The following is a 24,770-nucleotide window of genomic DNA, read 5'->3' as shown; positions in this document are numbered from 1 at the left end:
GGCTGATCCTGACGCCCGGTCATTGTTGCCGCGATTGACAATATGAACTTAAACCCAGCAGCTCGCACCCGACCTACACATTCATCATCAGGAACGATCATCTTCTGTCTGCGATCGTTTGCTATTTTAAATCTCCTCTTCCCTTCCCTTCCTTTGTTCAGTGGTTTCCCTTCCTTCCCTCTGCCCTCTTCACTGGTGAACACGCGCAGTTCACTCGTATTCACCTTCCCTTCCCTTTTCCCTTCCTTCCCCCCTCCTTCACTTTATCAGGCGCGGTGAACCCATGACTTCACCCACATGTCTTGTTTTTATGACATCGTTGCGACGCGCTGTTTACTACAAATTTCTCAAATGAAAACAGTACCTTCCTCTGTTCTTGCACGCTGCCACAATGTGCCCCGTCCGTCTCTAGTCGTGAGTGCTACGGACCCTACCGTGCGAACGTGGTTGCCGTGCGCCTACATCTACGCCTCATACCAATTTCTCCCCCGTGCAAGATAGGGCATGTGCATCGTCGAAGAGTATACTGTCTCGTACCCTGACGTGCGACGAAGGCGGGTCCTTCAGCGGTGCCTCTTGGGGAGATCGTTAGGGTATTGTTATCGCACCCGGGTGATTAGCCCTGGCGAGCGCATCCCTGAGCGCCCAGCTAGCCAGACTCACTACGCTACGCCTAGAAGCGCTTATCGACCAGGCATGCAGTCCTTACGCCATTTGATCGTCGATCCGCGGGAGCCGGCGCGGAGACGCTCCCCAAGCTATCCGCGACGGATGCCCTCCCGACGAAGTGACCCTTTCCGAGTTTTCTTTCCGTTTCTGCGGCGCGCTTCCGACAGCGATGAGGTCTGGAAGGGCGACGACTATCGGCCGCGAGGTCGGGGACGATCGCCTCGGCCGGTCATTGTGACACCGGGTGTACCTCCTGTCAATCGTGAACCCCGGGGTATCAGAAGACGGCCTCTAGCTTCGAGGATCAGAATCGTCTCCCCACCACCAGAGCCTTTGTACAAGGAGGAACCACTGCGACCACGCCCGAGATCACCTGCGTCGCCTTCTCTTTCACCCCGAGATCCAGGCCCCTTCCGTCGTCCGGTCGTCATTCATCAGGAGCCAAAACCACGGCCAAGTCCAATTCCCTCAAGCTCGTCGGGATATCGTTTCAGGAATCCATGGCGCAGTCGATCTCCATCTCCAGGTCCATCCGACTGGCATCGCAAGGAGCCACGGCCAAGTCCATCTCCGTCTCCAGGACCAAAACCGCAGGAGCCGCAGCCACGACCATCACCGGCAGGAGCACCAAGTACTAATGCTCCAGCACCTCTTACCCCACCCCGGAAGAAAGAGCGACGCCCTAGAGAGCGATCCCCATCTGTTGAGCGGACACCAATTCGCAAAACACGTTCCACCCCGACCGTTCCGGTGGAGGTGCACAACCCTCCAGCTCCAGACAGCCCCAAACCGGCGACCGCATCAAACAACACATCCCCCGGGAGTGGCCCTCGCCATGTCCAATTTTCTGACATCGTGGATCATCTCTTTATCTCCGGTGAGAGCAATGCTCCCTCTTCTCCTACCGGCCCTCCGCGCTTCTATAGACAGTTTGGAAGCAGCGCAGCCCGTCGTAGGTCGCCGACTCCAGGGCCTACACCCATACTCAGGGGAGGAAGAGGTGACTCGAGCCCAGAAAGGACCAGATATGTGTATGCGTCTCCTGCTGCGAGTCGTTCATATCCGCCGGATGTTGAGGTGCTGATGGTGACTCCACGCAGGTACCGTCCCGGGGGAATCACCCCACCGCTGAGCCGGGCGACCATTGATATTTGTGAAGTTGGACCTGGGAGGAGTTCATCGCCTGGACGGGCTGCTAGGGTAGGTCTCGAGGGGAGCGGCTTGAGGGTGGAGAGTCGGCCCAGACGTCGGATGGTAAGGGAGGAGCTTGGAGGAGCAAGACCGAGGATCGTGTCGGTGTCACCATCTAGAGGAAGATGGAGACCTAGGATGCGCGCGACTGAGCGATATGGGGGGTTCGATTCGGGCGATGAACGGGTGGCTAGGGATCAGAGTGGTTCGGCGCGTGTGTGGAGGTGGCTGTAAGAGTTGGATCATGGACGTTGTAAGAGGTATTAGTAGTGGAGACTTCCGGGTGATTTCTTATGTTAGATATCTAATAAAACGTCGTCCGATACTTGCTTTAGATCAGAAATTGCACAGAAAATGACATGCGATTAGTTGTGAGATGATGAAGCTCCAGATGAAGCCAAGATGAAGCTGGAGACAGTTCCCCACATGACTATCTCCACGTGACCTCAAGGGACCTCGGCAGCGGTTAGCGGCGGGCCGGCGGGCGGAGAAGAGGAAGCGGAGGAATGAATGCATGTGCATCTCCTCACTCTTACTCTCCTGTACTACTCATCTACCTGCTTCTTACCTTCTGACTTCTTCTCCATCATCTTATTGCCATCAGTCCATCCTTACTCCTTCTCTATCATAATTGTCAGCTACGATACCACAATGCTTGCCTCCCGTCTCACCCCGCGGACCATCCCCGCACGCCAATGGCGTCGACACTTCAGCTCTGCCCGGCCAGCACTGAAGGGGATTCAAGATGCCTACATTCTCAGCGCCGCACGCACACCCACAGCCAAGGTACATCCACTTCCACCTCACCTTCCACAACTCTACTAATCAACATCCAGTTCAACGGCTCCTTCGTCTCCGTCCCCGCCCCCCAACTCGGCGCCGTGGCGATCAAATCCGCCGTCAGCAAATCCAACATCCCCACCGAAAAGATCACCGACGTGTACATGGGCAACGTCCTCCAAGGCTCCGTCGGCCAAGCACCCGCCCGTCAAGCCTCCATCTTCGCCGGTCTCGCTCCCACCGTCGAAGCCATGACCGTGAACAAAGTATGCGCGTCAGGACTGAAAGCCGTCGCTCTGGCCGCCCAGAATATCCAGCTCGGACTAGCGGAAGCACAAGTCGCCGGTGGTATGGAGAACATGTCGCGTGTACCGTACTACCTGCCCCGGTCTAGTCAGCTGCCTCCCTTTGGGGAGATCAAGCTTGAAGATGGCCTGATCAAGGACGGGCTGTGGGATGTGTATAACCAGATCCACATGGGCATTTGTGCGGAGCAGACCGCAAAGAAGTATGAGGTGTCGCGCGAAGAGCAGGATGAGTATGCCATTCGGTCGTACGAGCGGGCGCAGAAGGCGTGGGCCGAGGGGCTGTTTGGCGAGGAGATTGCCCCGGTGGCGGTGAAGGGCAAGAAGGGGGAGACGGTGGTGGAGAGGGATGAGGGTTTCGAGAACCTCAAGGCGGATAAGCTGCGCGGGTTGAAGCCTGCGTTCCTGCGTGATGGCACCGGCACGGTCACGGCGGGTAATGCGTCCACAATGAATGATGGCGCGTCCGCCGTGGTGGTGGCGAGTCGCGAGCTGGCCCGGGAGTTTGGCACGGGCAATCGTGCGCTGGCGCGGATTGTGTCTACGGCGGATGCCGCTATTGATCCTATCGATTTCCCTGTGGCCCCGGCCAAGGCGGTCCCGATTGCGCTGGAGCGCGCGGGCATCAGCAAGGAGCAGGTGGCGGTTTGGGAGTTCAACGAGGCGTTTGCGGCGGTCATCAAGGCGAATGAGAAGGTGAGTACACTGCATATGATATTCAGTGGATACGGCTAACAGGATAGATTCTGGGGCTGCAAAACGCACGAGTCAACCCGCTGGGCGGGGCCATCTCGCTGGGCCATGCGCTGGGCAGCTCGGGCTCGCGCATTCTGGTGACGCTGCTGCACCAGCTGCAGCCGGGCGAGTACGGTGTGGCAGCCATCTGCAACGGTGGAGGAGCAGCTAGTGCAATGGTTGTGCAGAAGCTGGACCGGGTGGATTGAAGCAGTGTACGAAGTAGTATATAGTTATGACAGATTGATACCATGTTCATACTAGCCGCTGTCAATTTAGCCTGACAACAAATATAACTTCAAGGCCACTAATAATGTCCCTGCACCGTCAACGTCCCCGTCTTGGTGACCAAATACTCATCCACCGCGACATCCTTCCCACTCTCCTTGCCATATCCACTCTCCTTCATGCCGCCAAACGGCGCCTCCGCCGCGGACATACTGCCCGTATTCAAGCCCACCATGCCCGCCTCCAACTTCTCAAACAACCTCCACAAGCGATCCGCATCCTTGGTAAACGCATAACTCGCCAGCCCCATACTGGTATCATTCGCCCACTGCACGGCCTCATCCTCGGTATCAAACGCATACAACGCGGCCACCGGCGCAAACGTCTCCTCGCGACTCACCAACATCTCCTTGGTCATACCCGTGAGGATCGTCGGCTGGAAGAAATAGCCTTTCCTGCCTTGCACTCTCCCTCCACCCAGAATCACCTCGGCTCCAAGCCTCCTCGCATCCTCAATCTGCATCTCCGCCTTCCCTAAACCTCTCTCCGTCGTCAACGGCCCCATACTCACCCCGTCCTCCATCCCATGCCCAACCACCAACTTCTCCGTCCTCTCCCTCAACATGCTCGCAAACCTCTCATACACCCCCCGTTGCACATACACCCGATTGGCCGTAATACACGCCTGTCCCGCATGTCTCCACTTGAGATTCATCAACGCCGTAACCGCCTGCTCCAAATCCGCATCCTCAAACACCACAAACGGACAATTGCCCCCTAATTCCAAAGTCACCTTCTTCAACCCCTCCGCACACAATCCCGCAATCAACTTCCCTACCCTCGTCGACCCCGTAAACGTCACCTTCTTGACCAACTCATGTCGACACAACCCCTCACTTAAACTCGGTGTATTCTCCATATCCGTCGTCAACACATTAATCACCCCTGCAGGGAACCCGGCCTGCATCGCTAATCCCGCAATCACCAATGCAGATACGGGACTCTCCGGAGAGGGTTTCACCACCATTGTACACCCCGCTGCGATCGCTGCTGCCACCTTTCGGAGAACCATAGCGACCGGGAAATTCCATGGTACTAGGGCTGCAGCGACCCCGATGGGCTGCTTGATAGTTAGCACGCGACGACCAGGCACAGCGGAGGAGCTGATTGTGCCGGAGATGCGCTCGGCTTCGCTGGCGAACCAGCGGGTGAAGGAGGTGGCGTAGTCGATTTCGCCGAGGGCTTCGGGTAGAGGTTTCCCCGTCTCGTGGGTGATGATTTTGGCGAGGTCGTGTTTGTGTTTCCGGATGAGGGTGTCCCATGCGGTGAGGAGTTGGGAGCGCGCGTGGGCGGTGGTGTGTCGGAAGGCGAGGAAGGCGTTGTGTGCGGAGAGGACGGCGTGGTGTACGTCCTGGCTGGTGCAGGTGGGGATGAGGGCCCAGGGGTGGGAGGTGCCGGGGTCTGGTGGTTATTATTTAGTATGTGGTGGATACTAAGAGATGGGGGTATAGGGAATGGGTATTTACCGATGACTTCAAAGTGTTGGTTGCTCTGGGATTTAATCCAGGTGTTGTTGACGAAGGCGTCGAAGTGGAGGATGGAGGGGTCGGAGAGCTGTAGATTCATGTTAGATATGGAGTAGTATAGGGTGTGCTGGGTACATACTTGGAATGGAAGCTCGTATTGAGTCATTTTGGTTGATTCTGGTACTATCTGCTAGTGATGGTGATATTGAGAATATATTTGAAAGATGAATAGTATCCAGGGAGTATCACAATATAAGGAATTAACTAAAGAGGAGTATGAAGAGGGGAAGATATGCAACCCCGCACTTCGGATATCGGCAAGTTTACTATAGTACTCTGTACTACGACTACTACTAAAAACTATTGGATCAATTATGGATCAACTCGTTCATTCATCACTGATGATCTATATACATAATATCTTTCTGCATACTGCTAGTGCAAGTACTCATTCACCACGGCCGTAAATCCCGTGGCATTCTCCAGCATCGGCAAATGACCCGCCTTCGGCACCAACTTCAACTCAGCATCGCCCTTCAGATCCGCCGCCATCTGCTGCATCGTCTTGGGCAACACACCGTCACTCTCGCCCGCCACGAACAGGCCCGGCACCTGCGCCTGCGCCATCCGGTCCCGCACATCATACGCACACAGTGCCTCCACGGCCTGCCGGAATCCCTGCAGGCTGTTCGTCCGCACCAGCTCGTGGGCCTTGGCGGGCAGATGGGGCTGCGTCTCATACGATTCCGGGGTGAACCACCGGCGCACGGTGATCTCCGCCAGCTTCTCGCCGACAATCGCCTGCTGCGTGGTGGCCGACACGGCGCCCTCGCTGGCGGCCAGCTCGACGCGCTCGTTCCAGGCCTTGCGGTTGGTCTCCGGGCTGGAGCTGTTGGTGTCGCACGAGATGAAGCGCTCCACGCGCTCCGGGTACAGCAGGGAGGTGTTCAGCACCGTCACACCGCCGAGACTGACACCGATGAGAGTGGCCTTGGGAACGCGCAGGGCGTCCAGCAGCGCGATAATGTCCGAAGCCAGTAGGTCAATGTTGATGGGCTTCTCGCCGCACTCCTGCTGCCGGCCACGGGTGTTGTACCGCACAATGCGGAAGTTCTGGTTGCGAGGGTCGGAGAGGAACTGGTCGACAAAGTCGTCCCAGATGGTGTAGTCCACCAGAATGGAGTTGCTGAGCACGATGACCGGGCTGTGGGGATCGGTGCTGCCCTCCAGGCGGTAGGGGAGCTCGACGCCGTCGGCGGTGGTGACGAAGGACTCGACAGCCGGGCGGGTGGGAGAGGGCAACGTGCGGGTTTTGCCGTCAATGGAGGACCAGGGACCGATGACATCGGGAGAGGTCAGGGAGGACAGCTCGCGGGGAGCGGGTCCAAAGGTGTAGGCCCACTGGTAGGTGCGACGGCGGGTCTTCGCCACGACGTCGGTCATGAGGCGATTGCGCCACGGAGTGTCCATGGAGGCCTTGTGTTCGGGGCCACCCAGGCCATTCTGGGCAGCGTACTCGTGCACGGCCAGGTATTCGCGGGGCGCCTTGGGGTCGATGGTGGAGGTGACGAAGAGGCGAGAGGAGCGCCAGCCGGGCACGCGGGACAGCATGGGGATGTGCTCTTCGCGGTACCAGCGGGTGAAGTCGTCCTCTTTGGCGGCGTCGGCGGAGTTGAGGGAGAGGGAGACGGCGACGAGGACGGAGCCGGCAGCCTCGGTATCCGGGGTGAGTTCGAGGGGTTTGTAATCAGCCGCCTTCTGCTCGACGACGGTATCGTAGAGCCGGCGATCGACGTCAATCTGGGCCATGGTCGCCTTTTCCCGGGGGGTCTTGATGGTGTCGCCGCGGAGGGCGAGGTAGGTCTCGCGCGTCAACTCCACCATGTCGGTGATGTCGTAGAGGGCCACCCACTCAGGCTCCTCGCCGTCAGTCGCGCGATACCGGAAGCCATTGGTGCAGAAGGGCAGACGCAGGCGCAGAGGGCCGTGTTCGGTGTTGTACCAGTCGTGGAATTGAGCGGCAGGCAGGGAGGGACGAGGGTTCATCGTCACCCAGAGAAGGCCGGGGGTCGCCATTTTGCTGGATTGTTGAGTGCAGAGACCTCAAACACCAAAAAAGAAATCGAGAAGATTGAGATGGAATCAACAGACACAACAATGAGGGGCAGATGGCGGGGTGACCCGCGATAATGAAGGATTATATCGAGGGCCTTCCGACTGACTGCCGACCACACAGCCGATGGTCGCCGGGTGAAGTCATCGGCTATATCTTTAAGTTCGGGTCATCTCCCAGACTCGAAGCCACTGGAAGCCACTGGGAAGGCATTGAGGTTTGGAGAGTTTGGATTCCATAGTGTCCCAGTGGACAGATGGACGTTCTCCAGATAAACTCGACTGGCGAGAGGAGATGCAAAGAAGAAAGGGTGCTTGGTATGAATCCCCAGGGAATGCAATTGGCAGCCTGGGAGTTCAGGCAGGAATCTCGGCAGCCATGAACTGCCGAGTCACCTGATGTATATGCCTTGTCGCCTGAGGAGGCATCCACGCCCACCAGCCTATACACCATAACAGGAAATGAAGTTGCTCCAACACTTATGCAAGGCCACATTTTCTTTTTGTTGTATCTTTGACATGATTCAGATAGCCAAAATTGCACGACGGCTATCAACCATGGGACGTGATACAGTCACGTAAAAGTTGGCAGCACTAAACGCTAAGAACATATATCTATAAACAAAGGGTATAGAGGCTATTACTGATTCGAAACACTTTGCACAAAGCTCGAATGCACCATAATCGACTGATCAGGTGTACTCCCTCCCTCCCTCTCTACCGAGTCCATCGAGTGCGGTTTGCGCAAACTCGTACTGGTGGTAACACGATTCGTCAGACCAATCTCCTCATCATCCTGCCCATCAAACGTATACTTAGTGGACAGCACACTGTGCACGCGGCGACCAGCTGCAGGCGTGCTGTTACGATTGGCATTACCGCTGCGAGACCGCCACGGCGTACTCGGGTGTGTGGGCCGACTGCGCTTGCTGTCCTGGCTCGAGGACAGCCTGATATGCGCTAACCGGACTAACGGGGCGAGATGAGGCAAGCAGGCGCAGACGATGGAGAGGCCTGGTTCAATGGTGGACCAGATGAAGACGGGGCCCAGGGTCCAGGTGACGTCGGTACGTTTGGTGAATTCGTCGACGGAGTAGATGCGGACGATGCTGGCGATGCAGGCACTGTACAGCTTAGTACGTGCCATTGTTTATGAGCAGTATGGAATTAGAGAAACATACAAACTGCCTACGGCCAAGATACCGCTAATAGCCACCTTCTTCCGACGATTCATCTGCAGCTTGGCAATTTGAGGAAAAGGAATCAGCAGGACCACAATGTCGTTGAGCATGTTGATAATCCCCAGCGCTAAGAAAAAGGTATCGGTATCGATGCAGGTGCCGCTTGCACCACCAAACTGGTTCCAGAAGTATGAGGCGGGCTTACACGCCGTGGCCATGGTGACGCAGATGATGATCGGGTAGGAGAGAGTGAGGAAGAAGCCAAGGTAGATGCCGATGCGCAGGGAGATATCCGCATGGGAGGCCATGAAGACGCGACGGTAGAAGAACAGGATCGAGACCTTGGAAGCGGCGCATACAGCAGAATATACCATGACATAGATGTAGAGGATCTGGGATGTCAGTGTGCGGACAATAGCCCTGTGCATGGTGCTGCTGACCTTGAATAGCGTCATCAGCTTGGTGACGCTGATAGCCCAGACATGTTTGCCAACCCCGTAGAAGCCACCTGATCTCGTCAGTTTCAGAAATCCCGCGATAACACGAACGAATGCCTTACCGCAGATACTGAGGCCGGATGTTGTGCAGATAAACACCTATACATGATGTACAATTAGCCGACACCTCTCTAAATAAGACAGTCCACCGCACCAATGCAAGAATAATAACCCAATCATCAGCCATCAGCGAATTGCGCAAGACACGCCGAGCAACAAAGCGTAGCGCCACCGAAATAACAGCCAAACACAGGATAAAAATCACGACAGCATTATCCCGCTGAATCCTACTATCCGTCAAGTTAATATCATCCGGAGGCTCGCCGAAGATGGCGACAATGGCAGGATCCACGGCCATAGTGATCCGCCGGCCACAATAGCGACAGCAGCAGCAGCAACAGCAAAAGCTTACAGACTTACAAGCAGTCTTACTAAACCAGGAAGAAGTGGTATAGTATAAAGGAAACCAGGAATGGGCCCCCAAACGGACGGCTGAGCATCCTGGCTGCGGGAATGGCGCATCCTAAGATCGGCCGACGAGCTTGGGGGCCAGACAAAGAGATCCAATGAGTGCTAACACGGTTGGAGAACCAATTCCGAGTGGATATTATAACAAGCCACCGTCTCTTTTAGCTCAACGCGGACAGCAGCCATCCACATCGACAGTTAGTAGCCGGCGTGGGTCTCCGGAGACACACGACCGGGGGCGGCTTCCTTCGCGTGTCCTTAGTTTGAACCGATGCCCTAAGCGAGCAGGCGATGCAACAGTCTCGAGCCGGGGGTGGCTGTCTGTTACTGAAAAGGGATATTGTGCTAGTAGACTACGCAGCTAGAGTCATGATCATGACAACCTGGCAGGAGTAGCAGTGAGCACGGTGTTTATCTCACTACTCCGTACTAGACTACCGTACAAGATGAACCATGGCCCGCTAGGCTGTACTTCCTACTACACCATCTGGGGCAAGTTCAGTCCGAACTGCCTGCCTGCTACGACAGATAAAAAGCCCGGACAAGAACAGATCAGCCTTGCCCAACTGCCAATCCCCAATCCCTCAACATCCCCCCTCATAGCCAGCCATGGGTTCCATCGCCCCCGACGTGCCAACCTTCACTCCGCTCGAACTCATCGGCCCCCGAGGCTACATGCGCTACGTGTTCACCTTCCCCCTAACCGAAGACTACGTGCTGGAGGATGTATCCCGAGTCCTGAAAGCCGGCTACGACGCCGCCGCCCAGCGCCTCCCCATCCTCGCCTGCGAAGCCATCCCCGACCCCACCGCCCGACAAGACAGTGTCATGAAGCTACAGATGCTAGGACCAGATGCAGAAGAGCCAATCCTCGTGAGAGACCTACGAACACAAAACACCCTCCCAAGCTATGCAGCACTCAAAGCCCAACACTTTCCCGTGGCCGCCTTCGACGCGGACACTTTATGCCGGCGCGACATCTGGCCAACGGACCTAAACGAGCACCTGCCCATCTCGCTCGTCCAAACCAACTTCATCCGCGGCGGACTAATCCTCACATGGTGTATCCTGCACATGGCCGGCGACGGCACCTCCTTCCAGACATGGATGCAGATCTGGGCAGAGGAATGCCGTCGAGCACAAGGCCTCAAGATCCCCGACCCTGTCATACTCCCACCAGCGATCTTCACAGACCGCGAGAAATTCATGCGCTCTTCAGGACGTAACCCAGGCCGTATCGAAGATCACCCCGAATACGTCGTCCTCCCATTCAAACCGCCCGAAGGCCTGCCCCCGAAGATGCTGGCCAAGAACCACCGCGCCCAGGTCTTCTATTTCTCCCCGGAGGCACTAGCCGAATTGAAGAAGGAAGCATCGCCCAGAAATGCCTCAGAACCAACAGACGTCCCCTGGATATCGACCAACGATGCACTATCCGCATTACTCTGGCGGACAGTAATGGCTGTGCAGTGGCCACTTGAAACCCTAGACGACGATAATTATCAAGATCAAGATCCCGAATCATTCTTCAACATCGCCCTAAACGGCCGATTACGGACTGATCCCCCAGTCCACCCGAACACACTCGGCTGTTTCCTCGAGTACATCGGCGTGTCGATGTCCGTGCGCAAGATGCTCACGTCCGCCCATTTAGCTGATCTGGCGGTCTTGATTCGTCAGGCATTGCAGCGCGTGAGCAACCAGCACACGGACGATGTGATTTCTCTGATCGAGCAGCTCGATGATATTCGGAAGATATTCCCCAAGTCATTGGTTGATTTACCGGGGTTTAATTGCATGTTGACTTCGTGGGTGGATTTTGCGTTGTATAATCTGGATTGGGGCGAGTTGTTGGGAGGGCATATTGAGTCGGTGCGGGCGCCGCATGTCGGGGTGATTAATGGGTTGCAGGTGGTGTTGCCGAATCCGCCGGAGGGAGGGATGGAGGTTTTGGTTGGCGTGGCGGATGGGTGTTTGGAGAGGCTGCGTAAGGATCCGTTGTGGATGAAGTATGCGGTGGCGCGGTGAGGTGTTCCTAATTATATGTTGAATGACTTCCGTGTATATAGCGCTGTCTTGGATGTCAACGCAGAGTGGTATGTGCAAGCGTAGCACATGCAGTGGTTGCAGAAGTATCAGTGTATTATTCATTCTTGTCTGACGGTAGAACATAACATATAGATTGCTTGTAACAAATTGCAAATTAACAGCAGTATATTCCAAATTTATCAAATTCAACACCGTTAGTTCGTAACCAGTATATTCAGGATGAGAGCGATATGGATCATCCTGAATGGCGACGCTTGCTCGGCACCAGGCTCTGAGGTATTTCAGCATCATTCTCCTTGGGGAGACATCCAATTGCAGGGTGACCATCAGGAAGTTCAAGATTGGGATGCTCCCGAAAAAAGTCGTAACTATCCCCCAACATTTCCTTCAACGAGACATACTCATACAACTTGTTTAGCTGGGGTTTTACATTTTGAGATCGTCTGTTCCATTCATACAACTGAGAAACGAGCATCGCCCTCGTTTTCTCAACTTCTAGCATGTATGGACTGCCAGATTTAATGATAGAGGTGGTGAAATAGGACCTGTCGAGCTGAAGCTCCAAATGTGTTCTGCGTGGTTCTGGGATAGGAAAGCATTCTGTTGTTACCGAGGAATCTTGGATGAATTCGCGTAACATGGCACAGTCATCGCAGGTACATTGGATCGTTGTCTTGGCTTTCCAGTCGGATGGCACAATGGGGGCAGGCTTGACGAAGTCAGTCAAGCATTTGGTCAGCATCTGTTTAACGAATTGCCGTTCACCATTTGAAGATGAGCGTGCTGTATTGTCGATGTGCTTGCAGAGGCCAATTGCCACAGGAAACAACAGACCAGAAAAGGCGCTAGCCGCCGAACCATCTTCGAGGTTCAAAGCATATTCTGTGAGTGTATTGGCTATTCCTGAATTGCCGATATCTGTGAGGTCTGCGAGCCTGATCATGTTTATGACGAAGCGAGAGCTGATCCGCAAAGGCTTATACTTCACGGGGTGAGGATAGTTAGTTTTGTATTCAATGTGGAAAGTGTTGATACACTTTGGGACAAGCTTCTTTAGCACCGCAACGACCGCTTTTTTGTCAAGCCGCCCATCGATTAAATGATCCATAGCCGATGTAAAGAAGGACGCTAGGAGGGCAGTATGCTCAAGCTTGGTCTCCAGGAGCGCCATGAGTCTAGTTGCGTCAGCATTGCAATCTACCAAGCGGCGGTCATCTTGTTACTTTTCGAATGAGTCCTCCTTGGGCAAAGAGGTGAGTGATTTTGCTAGCTCGTGACCACCTGATTCTGGATCCTTCAGAAGAGCGGACAGAAATCTGTTCACAGTTGTGCTTTCCCACGTCAACACCTCGAATGATGGTCCTCGGCCCTGTTTCTCGCACATTGCACGATATTCCCGGATCAAATTAGAGAGCCAAATGTACTTCTCTCGGAATCCGGGTTTACGGCCAGATATTCTGTTTTGCAAAATACGTTCCAGCCTAAGAGGGAGCGTCAGGACAAGAATGCTATATGTGGTTGAAGTCAAACATACTCCGAGCGGAGACATTGGAATTCATGTTTCGCCATGAATCCTGCGATGTGGTGAAGGTGAGACGGCCGCATTTTGGTGTTAAGCCATTTGATTACACGGGGAAACAGGACAACATCGTCAAATTCAACAGCGATTTGCATAAGATGGTCTGTCACATCGTCTGACCGGTCACCTCGATCTATGACATTGTTACAGGCTTGAAGCAGCTTTCGCTTCGCCACTTCGTCATTGGGTCGCTCCAAAGCGAGACAGCGGCACTCTTTCAGAAGGTCTGCAATGTTACCCGCGCGATGTCTTAACCGGTGCAGTGTGAACAGTAAGCGAAGCCCCTTGGGAATAATTATGGTGCCCTATGTACTTGTGAGAGGCGTTCATACATGCATTAAACAATAGCAGAACAGGCGAGGTATGATCAGCAAAATGTGTACTTACTGTCGCTCGGAAGGAATGGGTACCTGCGTTGCCTGTAAAGTCTCCATATTTTCTGAGATTTGGATCTCGATTCGACAAGAGACCCTCTTGGATAAGCATACTTTCGTGGAAAGGCAGATGCTTCGCAACATCGACCCCCAATGCGTCCATCACCCGTGAGAACTTTGGGTTGCTATTCTTCGATTTGGGCTTCTCAAAGTTGGCTAAGTATATGTCGAATCCAAGCCTCCGGGACGCCTTTTGGAGCTCTGCAAGGCGGGCTTGGTCGACTCCTTTCAGTCGATCAAAATGGAGCTTCGTATACTGGTTCTCGAGAGCATACACGAGTCCTGGCGGGCAATACTCATCAACACGACCATCCCATGCTGAGTAATTCAAGGAATCATTTCCATCAAGACGGGACTCCCAACATTCTAAGAGGCGGACCAGCTTATATTCCTGAACACTGGAAACGCCAAGTCCAACCGACGGGCGATGGATCAAATCATACACCAGAGCCACCCTATATCCAGAGGTGACAGGTTTCACCTCAGGGTTAACATCCGCATACCAAGCGAACCACGAGGAGCTAAACTCAGAGTATGGTGCAGTTCGCCGTACGATCTTGGAACCACGGTGGGAAGCAACGAGATCCCCGCCGTCGTACTTCGAAGGAAGGTATACCACGAGCGTAGCAAACATGCCATCGGCCTTTTCCGAATCATGATGTTGGCGAAAGAATGCACCTTCTTCGTTGATCAGCAGTTTGTATAGCTCCGCCGTGACCTCGTCTGAATGCGCGGTCAGACCCAGGCGTGTCATGGCCTGGACCACCAGGGCACTGATTTGCTGTTGCCAGTTGGGGTTCTGGAGCGAAAACTGGCCAGGGTCAAGTTGCCATGTTCTGCGGACGGATTCGTCGGCCGAACGGCTGCGATCGCAACACTGGGCGATGGCTTTTGCATCGTCTGCTGAGATGGGGAGTCGAATGTTGCCCACGCCCGGGACGTCCAGTCCGGGCATAGCGAGGCCCACCGAATCTCTCCCGGTCAAGAAGGATGCGGAAGACTGGATAGTCTCGAGGGTGACCTTGAGTCCTTCCTTGATATCGGCCAATGCAGCCATTATCTTTCAGCTGGACCTGCCGGACTAGCCCTCATTCCTGTGCGGTTACTTCGTACTTGCATGAGTTGGGGGGTGGTGAATCTCAAGATAGTGACAGGGATTTGTGATGTCAAAGTTGAATTTAGTTAGTGAAGCCTATCCGGTCGCGAGTCGCGTCGCGTCCCGTGAGAGGGGATTATATGGTGACAAACCAGAACATCCCCTCTCTCTTTTACTTTGTCTGTGTTGTGGCTCGTCCAATGGCGTGGATCAAACAAGTAAGTAAACAGTCAACTACGGCGGATGCGGGCGCGGTGATGTATCAGGTTCATCAACAGCAAACCCAACCAACACTCATCCAGGGATCGCCAAATGCGATTCGGTGATATATACGGAGTAAGTCCCCTTCGAATCAATGGACAATAATCCTCATTGCATGTGGAGGCGACTCGCAGGAGCTGGAAGAGGATTCCGAGTGCTTTATGACCCTTAAACCTCCTTAAGCCATCAAGTTCTATATTTAGCTTCGGATCATCCACGCCATAACTGACCCCGACTCGTGTCGAGGATTTGTTGACTTGTCGATCGACGGATCAATAACCGCGGCCCGGCCAAATGCAGATGCTGTACTCCGTACAATCGACTATTTACGATCAGAGAAAGGGAGAATCCACGTCTAACCAACTCATCACAGCCGCAGTTTATTGGCACGTGCCCTGCGCCCGCTTAAACAGCATAAAGCTTGGTAGCAAGATAACAGCATCACAACATCGCAGCATGATGCTCGCTGCAGACTGCCAGACAGACATGAGAAAGGAAATTAGCTCTTCATCCAATTTCCTTGGGACCGACGTTCCATGGATCATGTCCGGGTCCCCGCCCATTGCGACTTCTCCCGTCCCAAATACACAGCAGCACCCCCTGAACGCCCTACTGATGAGTCGACTAGTCGATGCCCCTGCAGGAGATTAGCCGTCGTCCACCAGGCTATCTAATACCACAGAGTAAGTGGTTGGTTAGTTTCTTCCATCGGATAATTAGCCAAACAAAGATTGTCCATTGCCAATCCCGCGCAAATGACAGCCGACAGGGTCGTATTCCCCAACGCTTCCCTTGGGACGGATGGGGAGGTGAGATGTCTATTTATCTACTCCGTTTTTATTTGTGTGCGCGAAGTCATCGACGACAATCTCAATCCTTGGCAGCTTCCCAGTCCACCTCAATGCCAATCGGCAAAGATTCCTTGATTGGCGCTCGGTCGCAAGCAGTGGAGATAAAAAGCAAATCGGAATTCCCTGTTGGCGTTTGACGGGACAGGCGTTTCCTGTCTAACTGAATACAGAGAATCTAAGAGAATCTGTTGCGAGTCTGTTCGACTGTGTCGCAAGCTAGCAAGTGCCCGACGAGTCATGCCGGCTCCCCTGCAATGCTCGTCCTTTCCTAATCAATTCCTTCCGTCCGGCTGGAGGGACCCAGTTTACGATTTTTTAGTGCGTCGGAGAGACCTGCGATTGCGGGGACTGTCTTTCTTAGGGTTCCCGGGCGATATTCGGCAATTTCACTCCTCCCCGTCTATTTTTTTCAGTTACAAAGGATTGCTTTTTCCCAAGCTATGTTGCCAATTCAATAGTGAGAGCCACGGCAACTCTTAGTGCCTGTGGCAAATATGACCGTCAAAGCAGCAACACTGAAATGAACGTGGAGTGGGCATCTCGCTTAGAAGCCGCCAAGCCGCCGGGAAAACCACTCCATGACAATCGCTATCAGCCATTTGCCCGTCTCTCTCTCCTGTGGCCAAATGAGGGTCGCAGAATGTTCGACCGTCTCCGTTTCCAGGAGTTCTAGATTGGCAGATCATGGCGGACAGCGGTGTGTCATCCGAGGATACGCATGCTGGGTTGGCAGTCCTGATCCACTTTTCCGGGAAAACCTGCGACTGGCACCAACGAGTCAGGACAGGCGACTTTAGCCTTTGCGAACGTTAGCGTACCTGTGGGGACGCATGAATACAGTTAGAATAAGTAGATAGGCTCCGTTTGTCAAGCCAAACGGGCGATCCCTTAAGGTTTTTAGTAGCTAGCAAGTAGCCAAGGGGGGGCATTTCACTCTCGTATTCCCGGTTGCCGAAGTGGAAGAAGATGGTGACTCCGTGCCACGAGCCATGATTGTCTCGGCGTGCTCGAGGATATCCCTAAATCGTGCTAGACCAGGTACTAGCAGGAATTTCCATCAGGGCTGCCAGGATGGTGGCGACTTAACATAACCGTATTAACTCCCCACTCATGTCCACTTTCCCCCATGTTGCCTCAAATTTATGTCTAACACCCATGCCCTTGTCTGCATCACAAGGCTGATATTGACTCTGCTTTCAATCGTGACGCCATGGCCATCTACGGGGGTGCAGCGCCTTCACTGGCGGGCAGTGTCATTATGTTGACGACGCTGGCATTGTTGACGTATGGCATGCGGATTTACTGCCGAGTGACCCGGAAGTCATGGAGTGTGGAGGATTGGATCATGACAGCTGCCTTGGTGGGTTCAAACATTTGAGTCTTTGCAGCTTGACTGATGGCTGACGATTCGCAGGTGCCATTCGCCGTGCTGGTAGCTGGATGTCTGGGGGGAGCGTTTAATGGAATTGGCATTCCTGATTCTCGGTTGGCAGAGCCACAGAATGTCAAGTACCAAGGAGAAGGACAAAAGGTAGGAACAATTCAATATATTTAGCTACCTGGGACTGACCGTTCAGTTCTTCCTCATCTTCGAAGTCGGCTACTGCTCTGCTATTATCCCCATCAAGCTCAGTATCAGCTGGATGTTGATTCGAGTCGCTGAGGGTCGTAAAGCTTACCTCTATGCGCAATACGTGGTGATTGTTGTCTTTGTGTTGATGAATATCATCGCATTGATCTTTATCCTGATTAACTGCATTCCTGTTGAGTACGACACTCTATCTACCTGAGGGTAACGACGTATATTGACTTGACAGCGCGGCCTGGAATACGGAACTGCTCGAACAAGGAGGCCACTGCCAACCATCCTACGTATTAGCCGATGTCTACTACGCCTGCACGGCTGTGAACATTCTCACCGACTGGGTGACAGCTTTGATGTACGACCACTCCTCATCTACTATCGAATCCCACTGACTGGAGTAGGCCTGTCCCTCTTCTCTGGAACGTCCAACTCAACCGCAACACTAAGATCTCCATCGTCGGCCTAATGGGCCTGGGTATCTTGTAAGACACCATTCCCCTTATCCTTAGACTCCCAATGAGCAAGCACCAGCTGACTCTAAACTACCACAGCGCCTCAATGTCCGCCTGCGTCCGCCTCAAATACACCGTCGCCCTGACCAGCCAATCCGACTACCTCTACAGCGTCACGAACGTCGTAATCTGGGGATTCGCCGAAAACGCCCTGGGAATGATCGTCGGCAACGTCGCGACACTGCGCCCACTCTTCCGCATCCTCCGCGACCGCAAGACCTCGTCCAACAACAACAAAAACTCCAACTCGCGGGGATACTACAGCTCTCACCGCACCGGACCGGGGAACATGTATTCACGTACCTTCGAGCTGGCCGAGCAAGGGAAGAACACCAACAAGATCACCACCACCTCAGTGCCAGACCATACGCGCCGACCGAGCCAGTTGAGCGATGGGGATAGTCAAAAGCAGATGATTCTTGCGGGAGGGACACCTCCAGGTGATACGGATATTCTGGTTAGTCGGCAGGTTATTGTGGCGTATGATTAGTTAGCATTGTTGATGGGTTTGTGGGTTGGGTTGGGTTGGAGTTGGTGGTATTTTGTATCTGCTACATTCTTTGCATAGATTTCTTTGTGTCATCATTATAGATACTATAAAAAATACTTATAACTTGTGAGTGGACTCATACTAGAATCCTCGGTAAGATTTTTAATTTATTGCTGGGCTAAGCAACGCCAAGCCTTAACGGTTGCAGTGGGGGACATAATTTATGCGCGAGTCAGACAATCACTCGGGAAATAGACAGATCATACGATCAGGTCTTCCACAACGTGGTCGATTTAGATTATTCCTCGCGTGCTCTTTAGGATTCTTTCTTTCTGTTGTTCTAGAAGTCGATTAGCCCGTGTTGGTACTAGTAGTCTAGTACTAGTGGTTTTTGTTGTGGCACCACCGACGAACTGCTATATATTTGCTATTATTGTTATCTTGTCAAGCTCAGCGATGACTACGTACTCCTGGGGGTGGTGGACAATGGAAATAATTATTCTTTAATGAGTACTATACTAGTTTTGTGACGGTTTGCCTTGGTATTATGCTTTATATACATTATATATTATTGTGTTGGTGTAAAACGTCTACGGGGTCTTAGTTACGACGGGTTCAGAAATGATTGTAGCTACACTTTACTAGACTTCAGAGACATCCTGATTCAGAATGAGCGGAATTATGTAGATTGTAGAAGGATGGTTTGGTATTAAAGTTTCTATGACTGATATTAGACTAGCTTGAGAATCAAACCGCATCTTCGAACCACGACAGCAGTGAGTCCAGTATCATTCTAGATCCTGTATTCTCTTGAGAGCATCGCTGAGCTCAATGCGATCCTTCAGATCCGTCTTCATCAAGTCATCGCTGATAGACTGTAACCATTTGCCGAGACTCGTGCTCGCTGTTTTCCGAGCCATCATCGACAGCAGTCTCCCATAAGCCCAGCAGTCCGTAGCGACCCGTTCGCTGAACGACGTTTCAGCGGGAGGCGTTTCAGTGCCCTGTTGAATAGTATTTTGCATCTCTGGCGAAAGCCATTCCCACGTATATCCACCCATCCCACTGATATCAATAACAATAGCATCTTTAGCCGCGTCAAGGACAATATTCGATGGCTTGATGTCAAGGTGAGTCCGTTGTTGTGTGTGTAATGTTTCCAATGCTCTTCCAATTTGTAGTGCCCATCGAGGGAGCAGCGAATCTTCTAGATCGCCATTATCTGAGAGGACCTCTTGAAGAGACCCCCCGGGGTAGAATTCAAGGAGAAAGCCAGTGATGACTTGGGACGTTGGTGGACGGGTCTTGTACGGATCATCAGATAACACAATCCCGATTAGCTGTGCGATATTCGGCTGTCTGCGAAATTGTGCGAGGGCGGTGATCTCATTCATTATATCTTCTGAGTCTCCTGGTGCATAGTTGAGGCGGTCGATCGTTTTGTATGCATATCTTTTGTTGTTGAAAGTGACTGCGAAGACGGTTGGGGTGATAAACTCACTGTCTTTCAGATCACTGCCCTCAAAGGTAGGTAGACCTAGAGCTTGGTTGGGAGTCGGGTATATGACCCTTAGTTGGTCTTCTTCAGTATAAGAGGATATCTGATGGGCAATAGATAGGAAATAGTTCGAATCTATCGTCTGACTGTTGTCCTGAATCTTCCGCATCGGGACTTGGTTACTTTGCTCATGCACGGTGAGAGTGATGAGAGTCACAGTATCGTCCAACAGATGTAATTGATTAAAGTCAATAGCCTTGATAAATTGCTGAAAGATGGTAAGACGTTTGTAAAGGCCCAGTCTCCGGATCGACTCTGGTAGAGACCAACTTATCGCGACCCTTATCCACCATGTAGAGGAGTTGTCATGGTAAACCAGGGTCTGTGAAGGGCGATCACCATTCCATTCATGGTATGACTTGAATTGTAGTCCTTGAGATGGAGAGGCAATCGGTTCGGACATCTTGAAGGTAGAGAAAAGACCAGGTTCGCGTCATGAATGTGAAGTCGAGAATGCGCAGGATGGTCCTTAAGTACTTGTGCACGATCACGTGTTGATGATCTGTGAAGCTGTTCACATTCACACAGTAACAGAGAATTTCAGCCTCCTCAGGCAATTTCCATGGTGCCTATACGCTGGGTGGTGATCTCCTACACAAGACAGGGCAAAAGCCGCATAGATATATGACATGGAGCACTACTTGGTACAAGAATAGTATACAAACACGAACGAAAATCAGACAACCGCACCCACCAGACCAAATACAAACCATTCTACTCTATTCCACATCCAACTCCCTCACCACCCCCGACCCAACATCATAAACCACCCCATGAACCTGTACCTCCCCCCTCTCCACCGCCCTCTTCACCACCTCCATCCCCTTCAGCACTCTAACCCCCTCCAACACATTCAACTCCACCAACCTCACCCCCCTCTCATACTCCCCATGTATCCCCTCCAACTCGGCCATATACCTATCCCTCACCCTCTTCAACGGACTCAACCACTGTTCCAACACACTCCCATCCATATCCCCATTACTTCCCCCCTTCTTCTCCGAAGAAGATAAAACCGCTCCCACCCCCCCACAAGAAGTATGCCCACAAAGCACCACATGCCTGACCCCCAAATGCACCACGGCATACTCCACCACCGCCGCGCAATTCACATCACCAGCGTGCACGACATTCGCGATATTGCGATGGACGAAGACGTCCCCGGGGTTCAAGTCCAGGAGCGTGGTCTCGGGACACCGCGAGTCGGAACAGCCGATCCAGAGGATTTGGGGGTGTTGGGCCACTGCTAGGGAGGGGAAGAGCGTGGGGTTTTGGAGGGTGATTTTTTGGGCCCAGAGGGAATTCAAGGTTAGGGCTTTGGTGTAGGGATCTTTCTCTGGATTTTTGGTGGTGGGTTGGGGGTGCTGGTGGATGTCTGGTTGGGTAGGGAGTTGGTTAGTGGTGTGTTAATAGGTTGATGGGGGATAGAACTCAGGGAGGATGGGGGGAGGGAGGAGTACCTGTGACTGCCATGATTGGTTGTAGTTGCTATGTGTATGAGTTGATTGATGTTGGGGTTGGTATTGTTGTCGATGACTTCAACGTTGTAGATAGAATATGATATAGTAGGTAGAAGAGTGCTAAAGAGCATACTGGAAGGGCGTACCATCTGCAGTATTTATTCTATACTGATATCCTCCCTGTTACTACTCCTCCAAGGAGAACATCTGTACATGCCGTATACCCGTCCCCTATCCATCCATCATCCATCACCAACTGAACAACAATGCAAATTGCATGATCCAGATCGATCTATACACATGACCTCTACGCCGCATAATTTCCGCATCCGACACATCCTATTCGTCCATACCACTACTAATATCAGAGCACAGACTCGATTGTACGATCAGTGAGGCATATACATATTCTATGTCTAGTAGATATGATATCATTAAGGGGATGGGATGAGGATGAGGGATTAATATCCCGATATCAAGGGATATACTTCCGAAATAATCTGGATCAATCTATCGGCTAAGGACGGAAATAAAAATAGTAGTACTACTATTAGGATGCTCTTATCGGTTGATAAGGAGATGAAACGCTAGTGTTCGGGTGTGTCGGCACTGGCGGGAGATGTTGGCATATTGGGGTGAGGTTGTTTCAGATGGTGGAGTATGACATGTGGCATTTAGTCTACTGGTTGATTATTTCTCTACTATGCAGTATATGTATTCAATAATAACGGTCTAATATATTCACTGGTATATGGCTAAATCTATCTATCTTACATCTTGGCCTTCTCGCTCTGGGCAGCCAAGTCAGGCATCAGCATGTCTCTCATGTCAGATGCCGCCTCGTTCAAGTAGTAGCTCATGCGCTCCGCTCCAAGGCGCTTGCAGACAATGTTGAAGTTCAAACTATCAGTCAGTCAGTAAGCAATCAACCATCAAGATAGGGGCCTTTCAACATCAAGGGTATGGACTTACCTGTTCTCGTTAATCATATAGGCAATGCCGAATCCATCGTCAATCACCTGACTCCATCCGTAGCCGTTGAAGAACTCCGAGCTCAACTGACTGGTCGACAGGTACCACGAGCTACTGTACGCAAATGCCGGGTCTTCATAAATAGCAGGCAGCTTCTCTCCCTCACGCAGCAACTTCTTCAGACCGAACAGGTGGCGGTCCACACCACGGCCATCGCCGGCTTCCGTCGTGTACTTCGTGTGGGCGGCCAGCGCCTTGCGGAGCAGACGGACTGCCTCCTCGCGAGGGACGGCAGGATCGCTGATGGCCTTGCAGAAGGCTACGCTCTCGTCCGACACCGTGCGGATGGTCTCCGTGCGGCCCTCCTGGAACTTGCGGGTCGAGGCAGACTCGTAGGTCGGGCGGTTCTTGCCGTACATCTTGAAGTAGGCCAGCTGGATGATCATCTGCACGTACGCATCCGGACTGCACTTGAACTTCTTGATGAGACCCTTGCCGTAGCCCTGGTAGGCCTGGACCCGGAGCTCGTGCGACGAGATCTGCTGGCGGTGTTCCTTGTTGGCGGCGTCGATTGCCTTCAGCACGGGGCCGTCCAGGTGGAAGTTGATGGGACGAGGGTCCGGCAGGTCAGACCGCACTGGCTGCTCGGAGAGGTCGATCTTGTGGTTGAAAATGAGATTGTTCAAGTGGTCATTGAGGCGGTGGGTGGGGCTGCCGTCCATCATGCTGTGTTCGCCCATGAACCCAGCGGTGCCATTGTCGTTGATGATGAACTGCAGAGGCTTGTCGAACCAGCGGTTGGTGCCATCACCGTGCCAGTACTGGTGGGCGCGCTCCTCCAGCGTGACGGGCGCGGCGTTGTCCAGACAGACGACGAACCCGCTGGACTCGATGTCGCGCAATGCCTGCTCATTGGCCGGGTGCGCGGCCAACAGCTTCTTCCGTGCATCGGCCCACAGGTCGCGGTTAGCGACGGTCAAGACGCCGACCGGGGGAGCCGGCTGAGCGACCTCGTAGATGCGCTCAAACTGGCGCTGCAGCTCGGAGTTGTTCAGGCGCTTGCCGTTGACGGTCAGAGGCACCTTGAAGAATTGGTTCTTGCGCACGACCACAATGTGCTCGTTGTCCTTGGCCTGGTATTTCTGGGGGTAGTCGACACTGTCACCGGGGATGCGGCAGCAGTTGAACATGTACTCGTAGGAGCTCATAGAAATGGGCTGGCCGCGCATGTATTCAGGCTCCAAGGAGCCATCGTCGACCTGGCGCTTGAACTCCAGGGCGGCGGTCGCAACCGAGGCGGCACGCTTGGCGGGTTCCCGACGGGCGCGGTCGTCGCGGTAGGAGTAGAAGTAGGAAACGTAGGGAATGACAGGGTCCCGGTAGCCCAGGTAGGCGGCGTGATTCCACCACTCAAGAATCCAGTTCTTAACCTTGGGGTCGGCGGCGCGGGCGAGCAACCTTTCCTGCAGGGGCTCACCCTCACCACCCGGGCGGACAAAGGCGTCGACGGCCTTCTTGGTGCGCTCATATTCGGCCTCGGAGACCAGCGCGTGGACGGACTTGAGGTAGCGGCGACCCGTTTCTTCCAGAGAGGGGACCGGCAGACGGGGGAGGGAGTCTTCAAAGCGGAGCATCTTGCCTTTGGAGAGGTCTTCTTTGTAGCCTATTCATTCACAACGTGTCAATGGGGATTCCGAGTTGTGATTGCATGTGATCGCTTACCCTCAGGGACCGAAGATGCTTTGCGCCGGGGTGCCATTATGGGTGTCTAAGGTAGAATTCACGATTAGCTGCCATAATCTTCCTTGATAGTCTGTTATAGACACAAACTTACCACGGCGGATCTGGCGAGGAGCGAGTTGCCGGGGGAGAGACGGGTCCGGGGGAGAGTGGAGAGACGGGTTCTGCTCGAAGCCGCGAACATACCTCGCGGTTGTGAAGGGACGGGGGAGATGATGAGAAGGAGAAGGAAGAATTAGAGATGGTTAAGTAGAGAGAAGAAGGAGAGCAGAGAAGAGTGGGCTAAAAAGGCAGCAGGGGAAGGCCACATGAGATAATAGACAGTGTTAAAGACCAGGAAGGGAGCGAGTGAGAGAGGGAAAGATACCTCGGCTGGATGGAAGCCAGGATCAGCCGACTGCTGGATGGTCACGTATTGTCACGGTTGGGGTGGGTCTTTCAAGTTGGTCCGCCGACTGGTGGGGATGCCGTGTATGTAACGGTAATCTGGG

General features: G+C 53.3%; 11 protein-coding genes across 11 annotated transcripts; 4 read left to right on the top strand and 7 right to left on the bottom strand.

The window, feature by feature from the left end:
* Positions 1-504: 504 nt before the first annotated feature.
* Positions 505-2,094, top strand: ASPBRDRAFT_133839 (uncharacterized protein; the record flags this gene model as incomplete). The annotated part of the gene is made up of 1 exon (XM_067618555.1): positions 505-2,094. One exon carries the CDS (start codon positions 505-507, stop codon positions 2,092-2,094), a length of 1,590 nt encoding a protein of 529 aa, XP_067475518.1.
* Positions 2,095-2,511: 417 nt separating this feature from the next.
* Positions 2,512-3,889, top strand: ASPBRDRAFT_33550 (thiolase family protein; the record flags this gene model as incomplete). The annotated part of the gene is made up of 3 exons (XM_067623134.1): positions 2,512-2,646; positions 2,697-3,641; positions 3,689-3,889. 3 exons carry the CDS (start codon positions 2,512-2,514, stop codon positions 3,887-3,889), a joined length of 1,281 nt encoding a protein of 426 aa, XP_067475517.1.
* A 98-nt stretch (positions 3,890-3,987) lies between these two features.
* Positions 3,988-5,600, bottom strand: ASPBRDRAFT_33549 (NAD-dependent succinate-semialdehyde dehydrogenase; the record flags this gene model as incomplete). The annotated part of the gene is made up of 3 exons (XM_067623133.1): positions 3,988-5,369; positions 5,435-5,522; positions 5,574-5,600. 3 exons carry the CDS (start codon positions 5,598-5,600, stop codon positions 3,988-3,990), a joined length of 1,497 nt encoding a protein of 498 aa, XP_067475516.1.
* A 206-nt stretch (positions 5,601-5,806) lies between these two features.
* Positions 5,807-7,854, bottom strand: ASPBRDRAFT_47207 (putative alpha/beta hydrolase). The gene has a single exon (XM_067625809.1). The coding sequence runs from the start codon at positions 7,508-7,510 to the stop codon at positions 5,870-5,872; it is 1,641 nt and encodes a 546-aa protein (XP_067475515.1). The 5' UTR covers positions 7,511-7,854; the 3' UTR covers positions 5,807-5,869.
* A 216-nt stretch (positions 7,855-8,070) lies between these two features.
* Positions 8,071-9,582, bottom strand: ASPBRDRAFT_33547 (uncharacterized protein; the record flags this gene model as incomplete). The annotated part of the gene is made up of 4 exons (XM_067623132.1): positions 8,071-8,161; positions 8,191-8,670; positions 8,728-9,323; positions 9,379-9,582. The coding sequence occupies 4 exons, from the start codon at positions 9,580-9,582 to the stop codon at positions 8,071-8,073; spliced, it is 1,371 nt and encodes a 456-aa protein (XP_067475514.1).
* Positions 9,583-10,301: 719 nt separating this feature from the next.
* Positions 10,302-11,720, top strand: ASPBRDRAFT_58292 (uncharacterized protein; the record flags this gene model as incomplete). Its single annotated transcript, XM_067627876.1, has 1 exon — positions 10,302-11,720. One exon carries the CDS (start codon positions 10,302-10,304, stop codon positions 11,718-11,720), a length of 1,419 nt encoding a protein of 472 aa, XP_067475513.1.
* Positions 11,721-11,840: 120 nt separating this feature from the next.
* ASPBRDRAFT_659851 (uncharacterized protein) lies at positions 11,841-14,811 on the bottom strand (the record flags this gene model as incomplete). The annotated part of the gene is made up of 4 exons (XM_067628624.1): positions 11,841-12,916; positions 12,965-13,222; positions 13,276-13,625; positions 13,708-14,811. The coding sequence occupies 4 exons, from the start codon at positions 14,809-14,811 to the stop codon at positions 11,977-11,979; spliced, it is 2,652 nt and encodes an 883-aa protein (XP_067475512.1). The 3' UTR covers positions 11,841-11,976.
* A 2,318-nt stretch (positions 14,812-17,129) lies between these two features.
* On the top strand, positions 17,130-18,611 carry ASPBRDRAFT_160119 (uncharacterized protein). The gene is made up of 6 exons (XM_067619460.1): positions 17,130-17,322; positions 17,377-17,493; positions 17,540-17,730; positions 17,780-17,902; positions 17,949-18,029; positions 18,099-18,611. Exons 1-6 carry the CDS (start codon positions 17,173-17,175, stop codon positions 18,547-18,549), a joined length of 1,113 nt encoding a protein of 370 aa, XP_067475511.1. The 5' UTR covers positions 17,130-17,172; the 3' UTR covers positions 18,550-18,611.
* Positions 18,612-19,337: 726 nt separating this feature from the next.
* Positions 19,338-20,510, bottom strand: ASPBRDRAFT_659848 (uncharacterized protein; the record flags this gene model as incomplete). The annotated part of the gene is made up of 1 exon (XM_067628623.1): positions 19,338-20,510. One exon carries the CDS (start codon positions 20,508-20,510, stop codon positions 19,338-19,340), a length of 1,173 nt encoding a protein of 390 aa, XP_067475510.1.
* A 316-nt stretch (positions 20,511-20,826) lies between these two features.
* ASPBRDRAFT_58289 (carbonic anhydrase) lies at positions 20,827-21,580 on the bottom strand (the record flags this gene model as incomplete). Its single annotated transcript, XM_067627875.1, has 2 exons — positions 20,827-21,482; positions 21,568-21,580. The coding sequence occupies 2 exons, from the start codon at positions 21,578-21,580 to the stop codon at positions 20,827-20,829; spliced, it is 669 nt and encodes a 222-aa protein (XP_067475509.1).
* Positions 21,581-22,307: 727 nt separating this feature from the next.
* Positions 22,308-24,579, bottom strand: ASPBRDRAFT_47203 (carnitine O-acetyltransferase CAT2). Its single transcript, XM_067625808.1, has 4 exons — positions 24,374-24,579; positions 24,262-24,307; positions 22,540-24,202; positions 22,308-22,470 (listed from the first exon to the last, which is right to left on the bottom strand). Exons 1-4 carry the CDS (start codon positions 24,461-24,463, stop codon positions 22,338-22,340), a joined length of 1,932 nt encoding a protein of 643 aa, XP_067475508.1. The 5' UTR covers positions 24,464-24,579; the 3' UTR covers positions 22,308-22,337.
* Between the last annotated feature and the right edge of the window lie 191 nt (positions 24,580-24,770).

The sequence above is a fragment of the Aspergillus brasiliensis genome (genome assembly GCF_001889945.1).
Source record: "Aspergillus brasiliensis CBS 101740 unplaced genomic scaffold ASPBRscaffold_13, whole genome shotgun sequence".
In the NCBI taxonomy this organism is placed as follows: Eukaryota; Fungi; Ascomycota; class Eurotiomycetes; order Eurotiales; family Aspergillaceae; genus Aspergillus; species Aspergillus brasiliensis.
This window is presented reverse-complemented; position numbering and strand designations above follow the sequence as displayed.

What these genes read in the sequence shown, in the direction of transcription:
- ASPBRDRAFT_160119 (XM_067619460.1), top strand. Translation starts at nt 17,173, where the DNA reads ATGGCCATCTACGGGGGTGCAGCGCCTTCACTGGCGGGCAGTGTCATT. An exon ending in ATTAACTGCATTCCTGTTGA is followed by an intron (nt 17,731 to 17,779) that starts GTACGACACTCT and finishes TTGACTTGACAG; the next exon opens with CGCGGCCTGGAATACGGAAC. An exon ending in GACTGGGTGACAGCTTTGAT is followed by an intron (nt 17,903 to 17,948) that starts GTACGACCACTC and finishes TGACTGGAGTAG; the next exon opens with GCCTGTCCCTCTTCTCTGGA.
- ASPBRDRAFT_47207 (XM_067625809.1), bottom strand. Translation starts at nt 7,510, where the DNA reads ATGGCGACCCCCGGCCTTCTCTGGGTGACGATGAACCCTCGTCCCTCC.
- ASPBRDRAFT_47203 (XM_067625808.1), bottom strand. Translation starts at nt 24,463, where the DNA reads ATGTTCGCGGCTTCGAGCAGAACCCGTCTCTCCACTCTCCCCCGGACC. An exon ending in TCCTCGCCAGATCCGCCGTG is followed by an intron (nt 24,308 to 24,373) that starts GTAAGTTTGTGT and finishes ATTCTACCTTAG; the next exon opens with ACACCCATAATGGCACCCCG. An exon ending in TATATGATTAACGAGAACAG is followed by an intron (nt 22,471 to 22,539) that starts GTAAGTCCATAC and finishes ACTGACTGATAG; the next exon opens with TTTGAACTTCAACATTGTCT.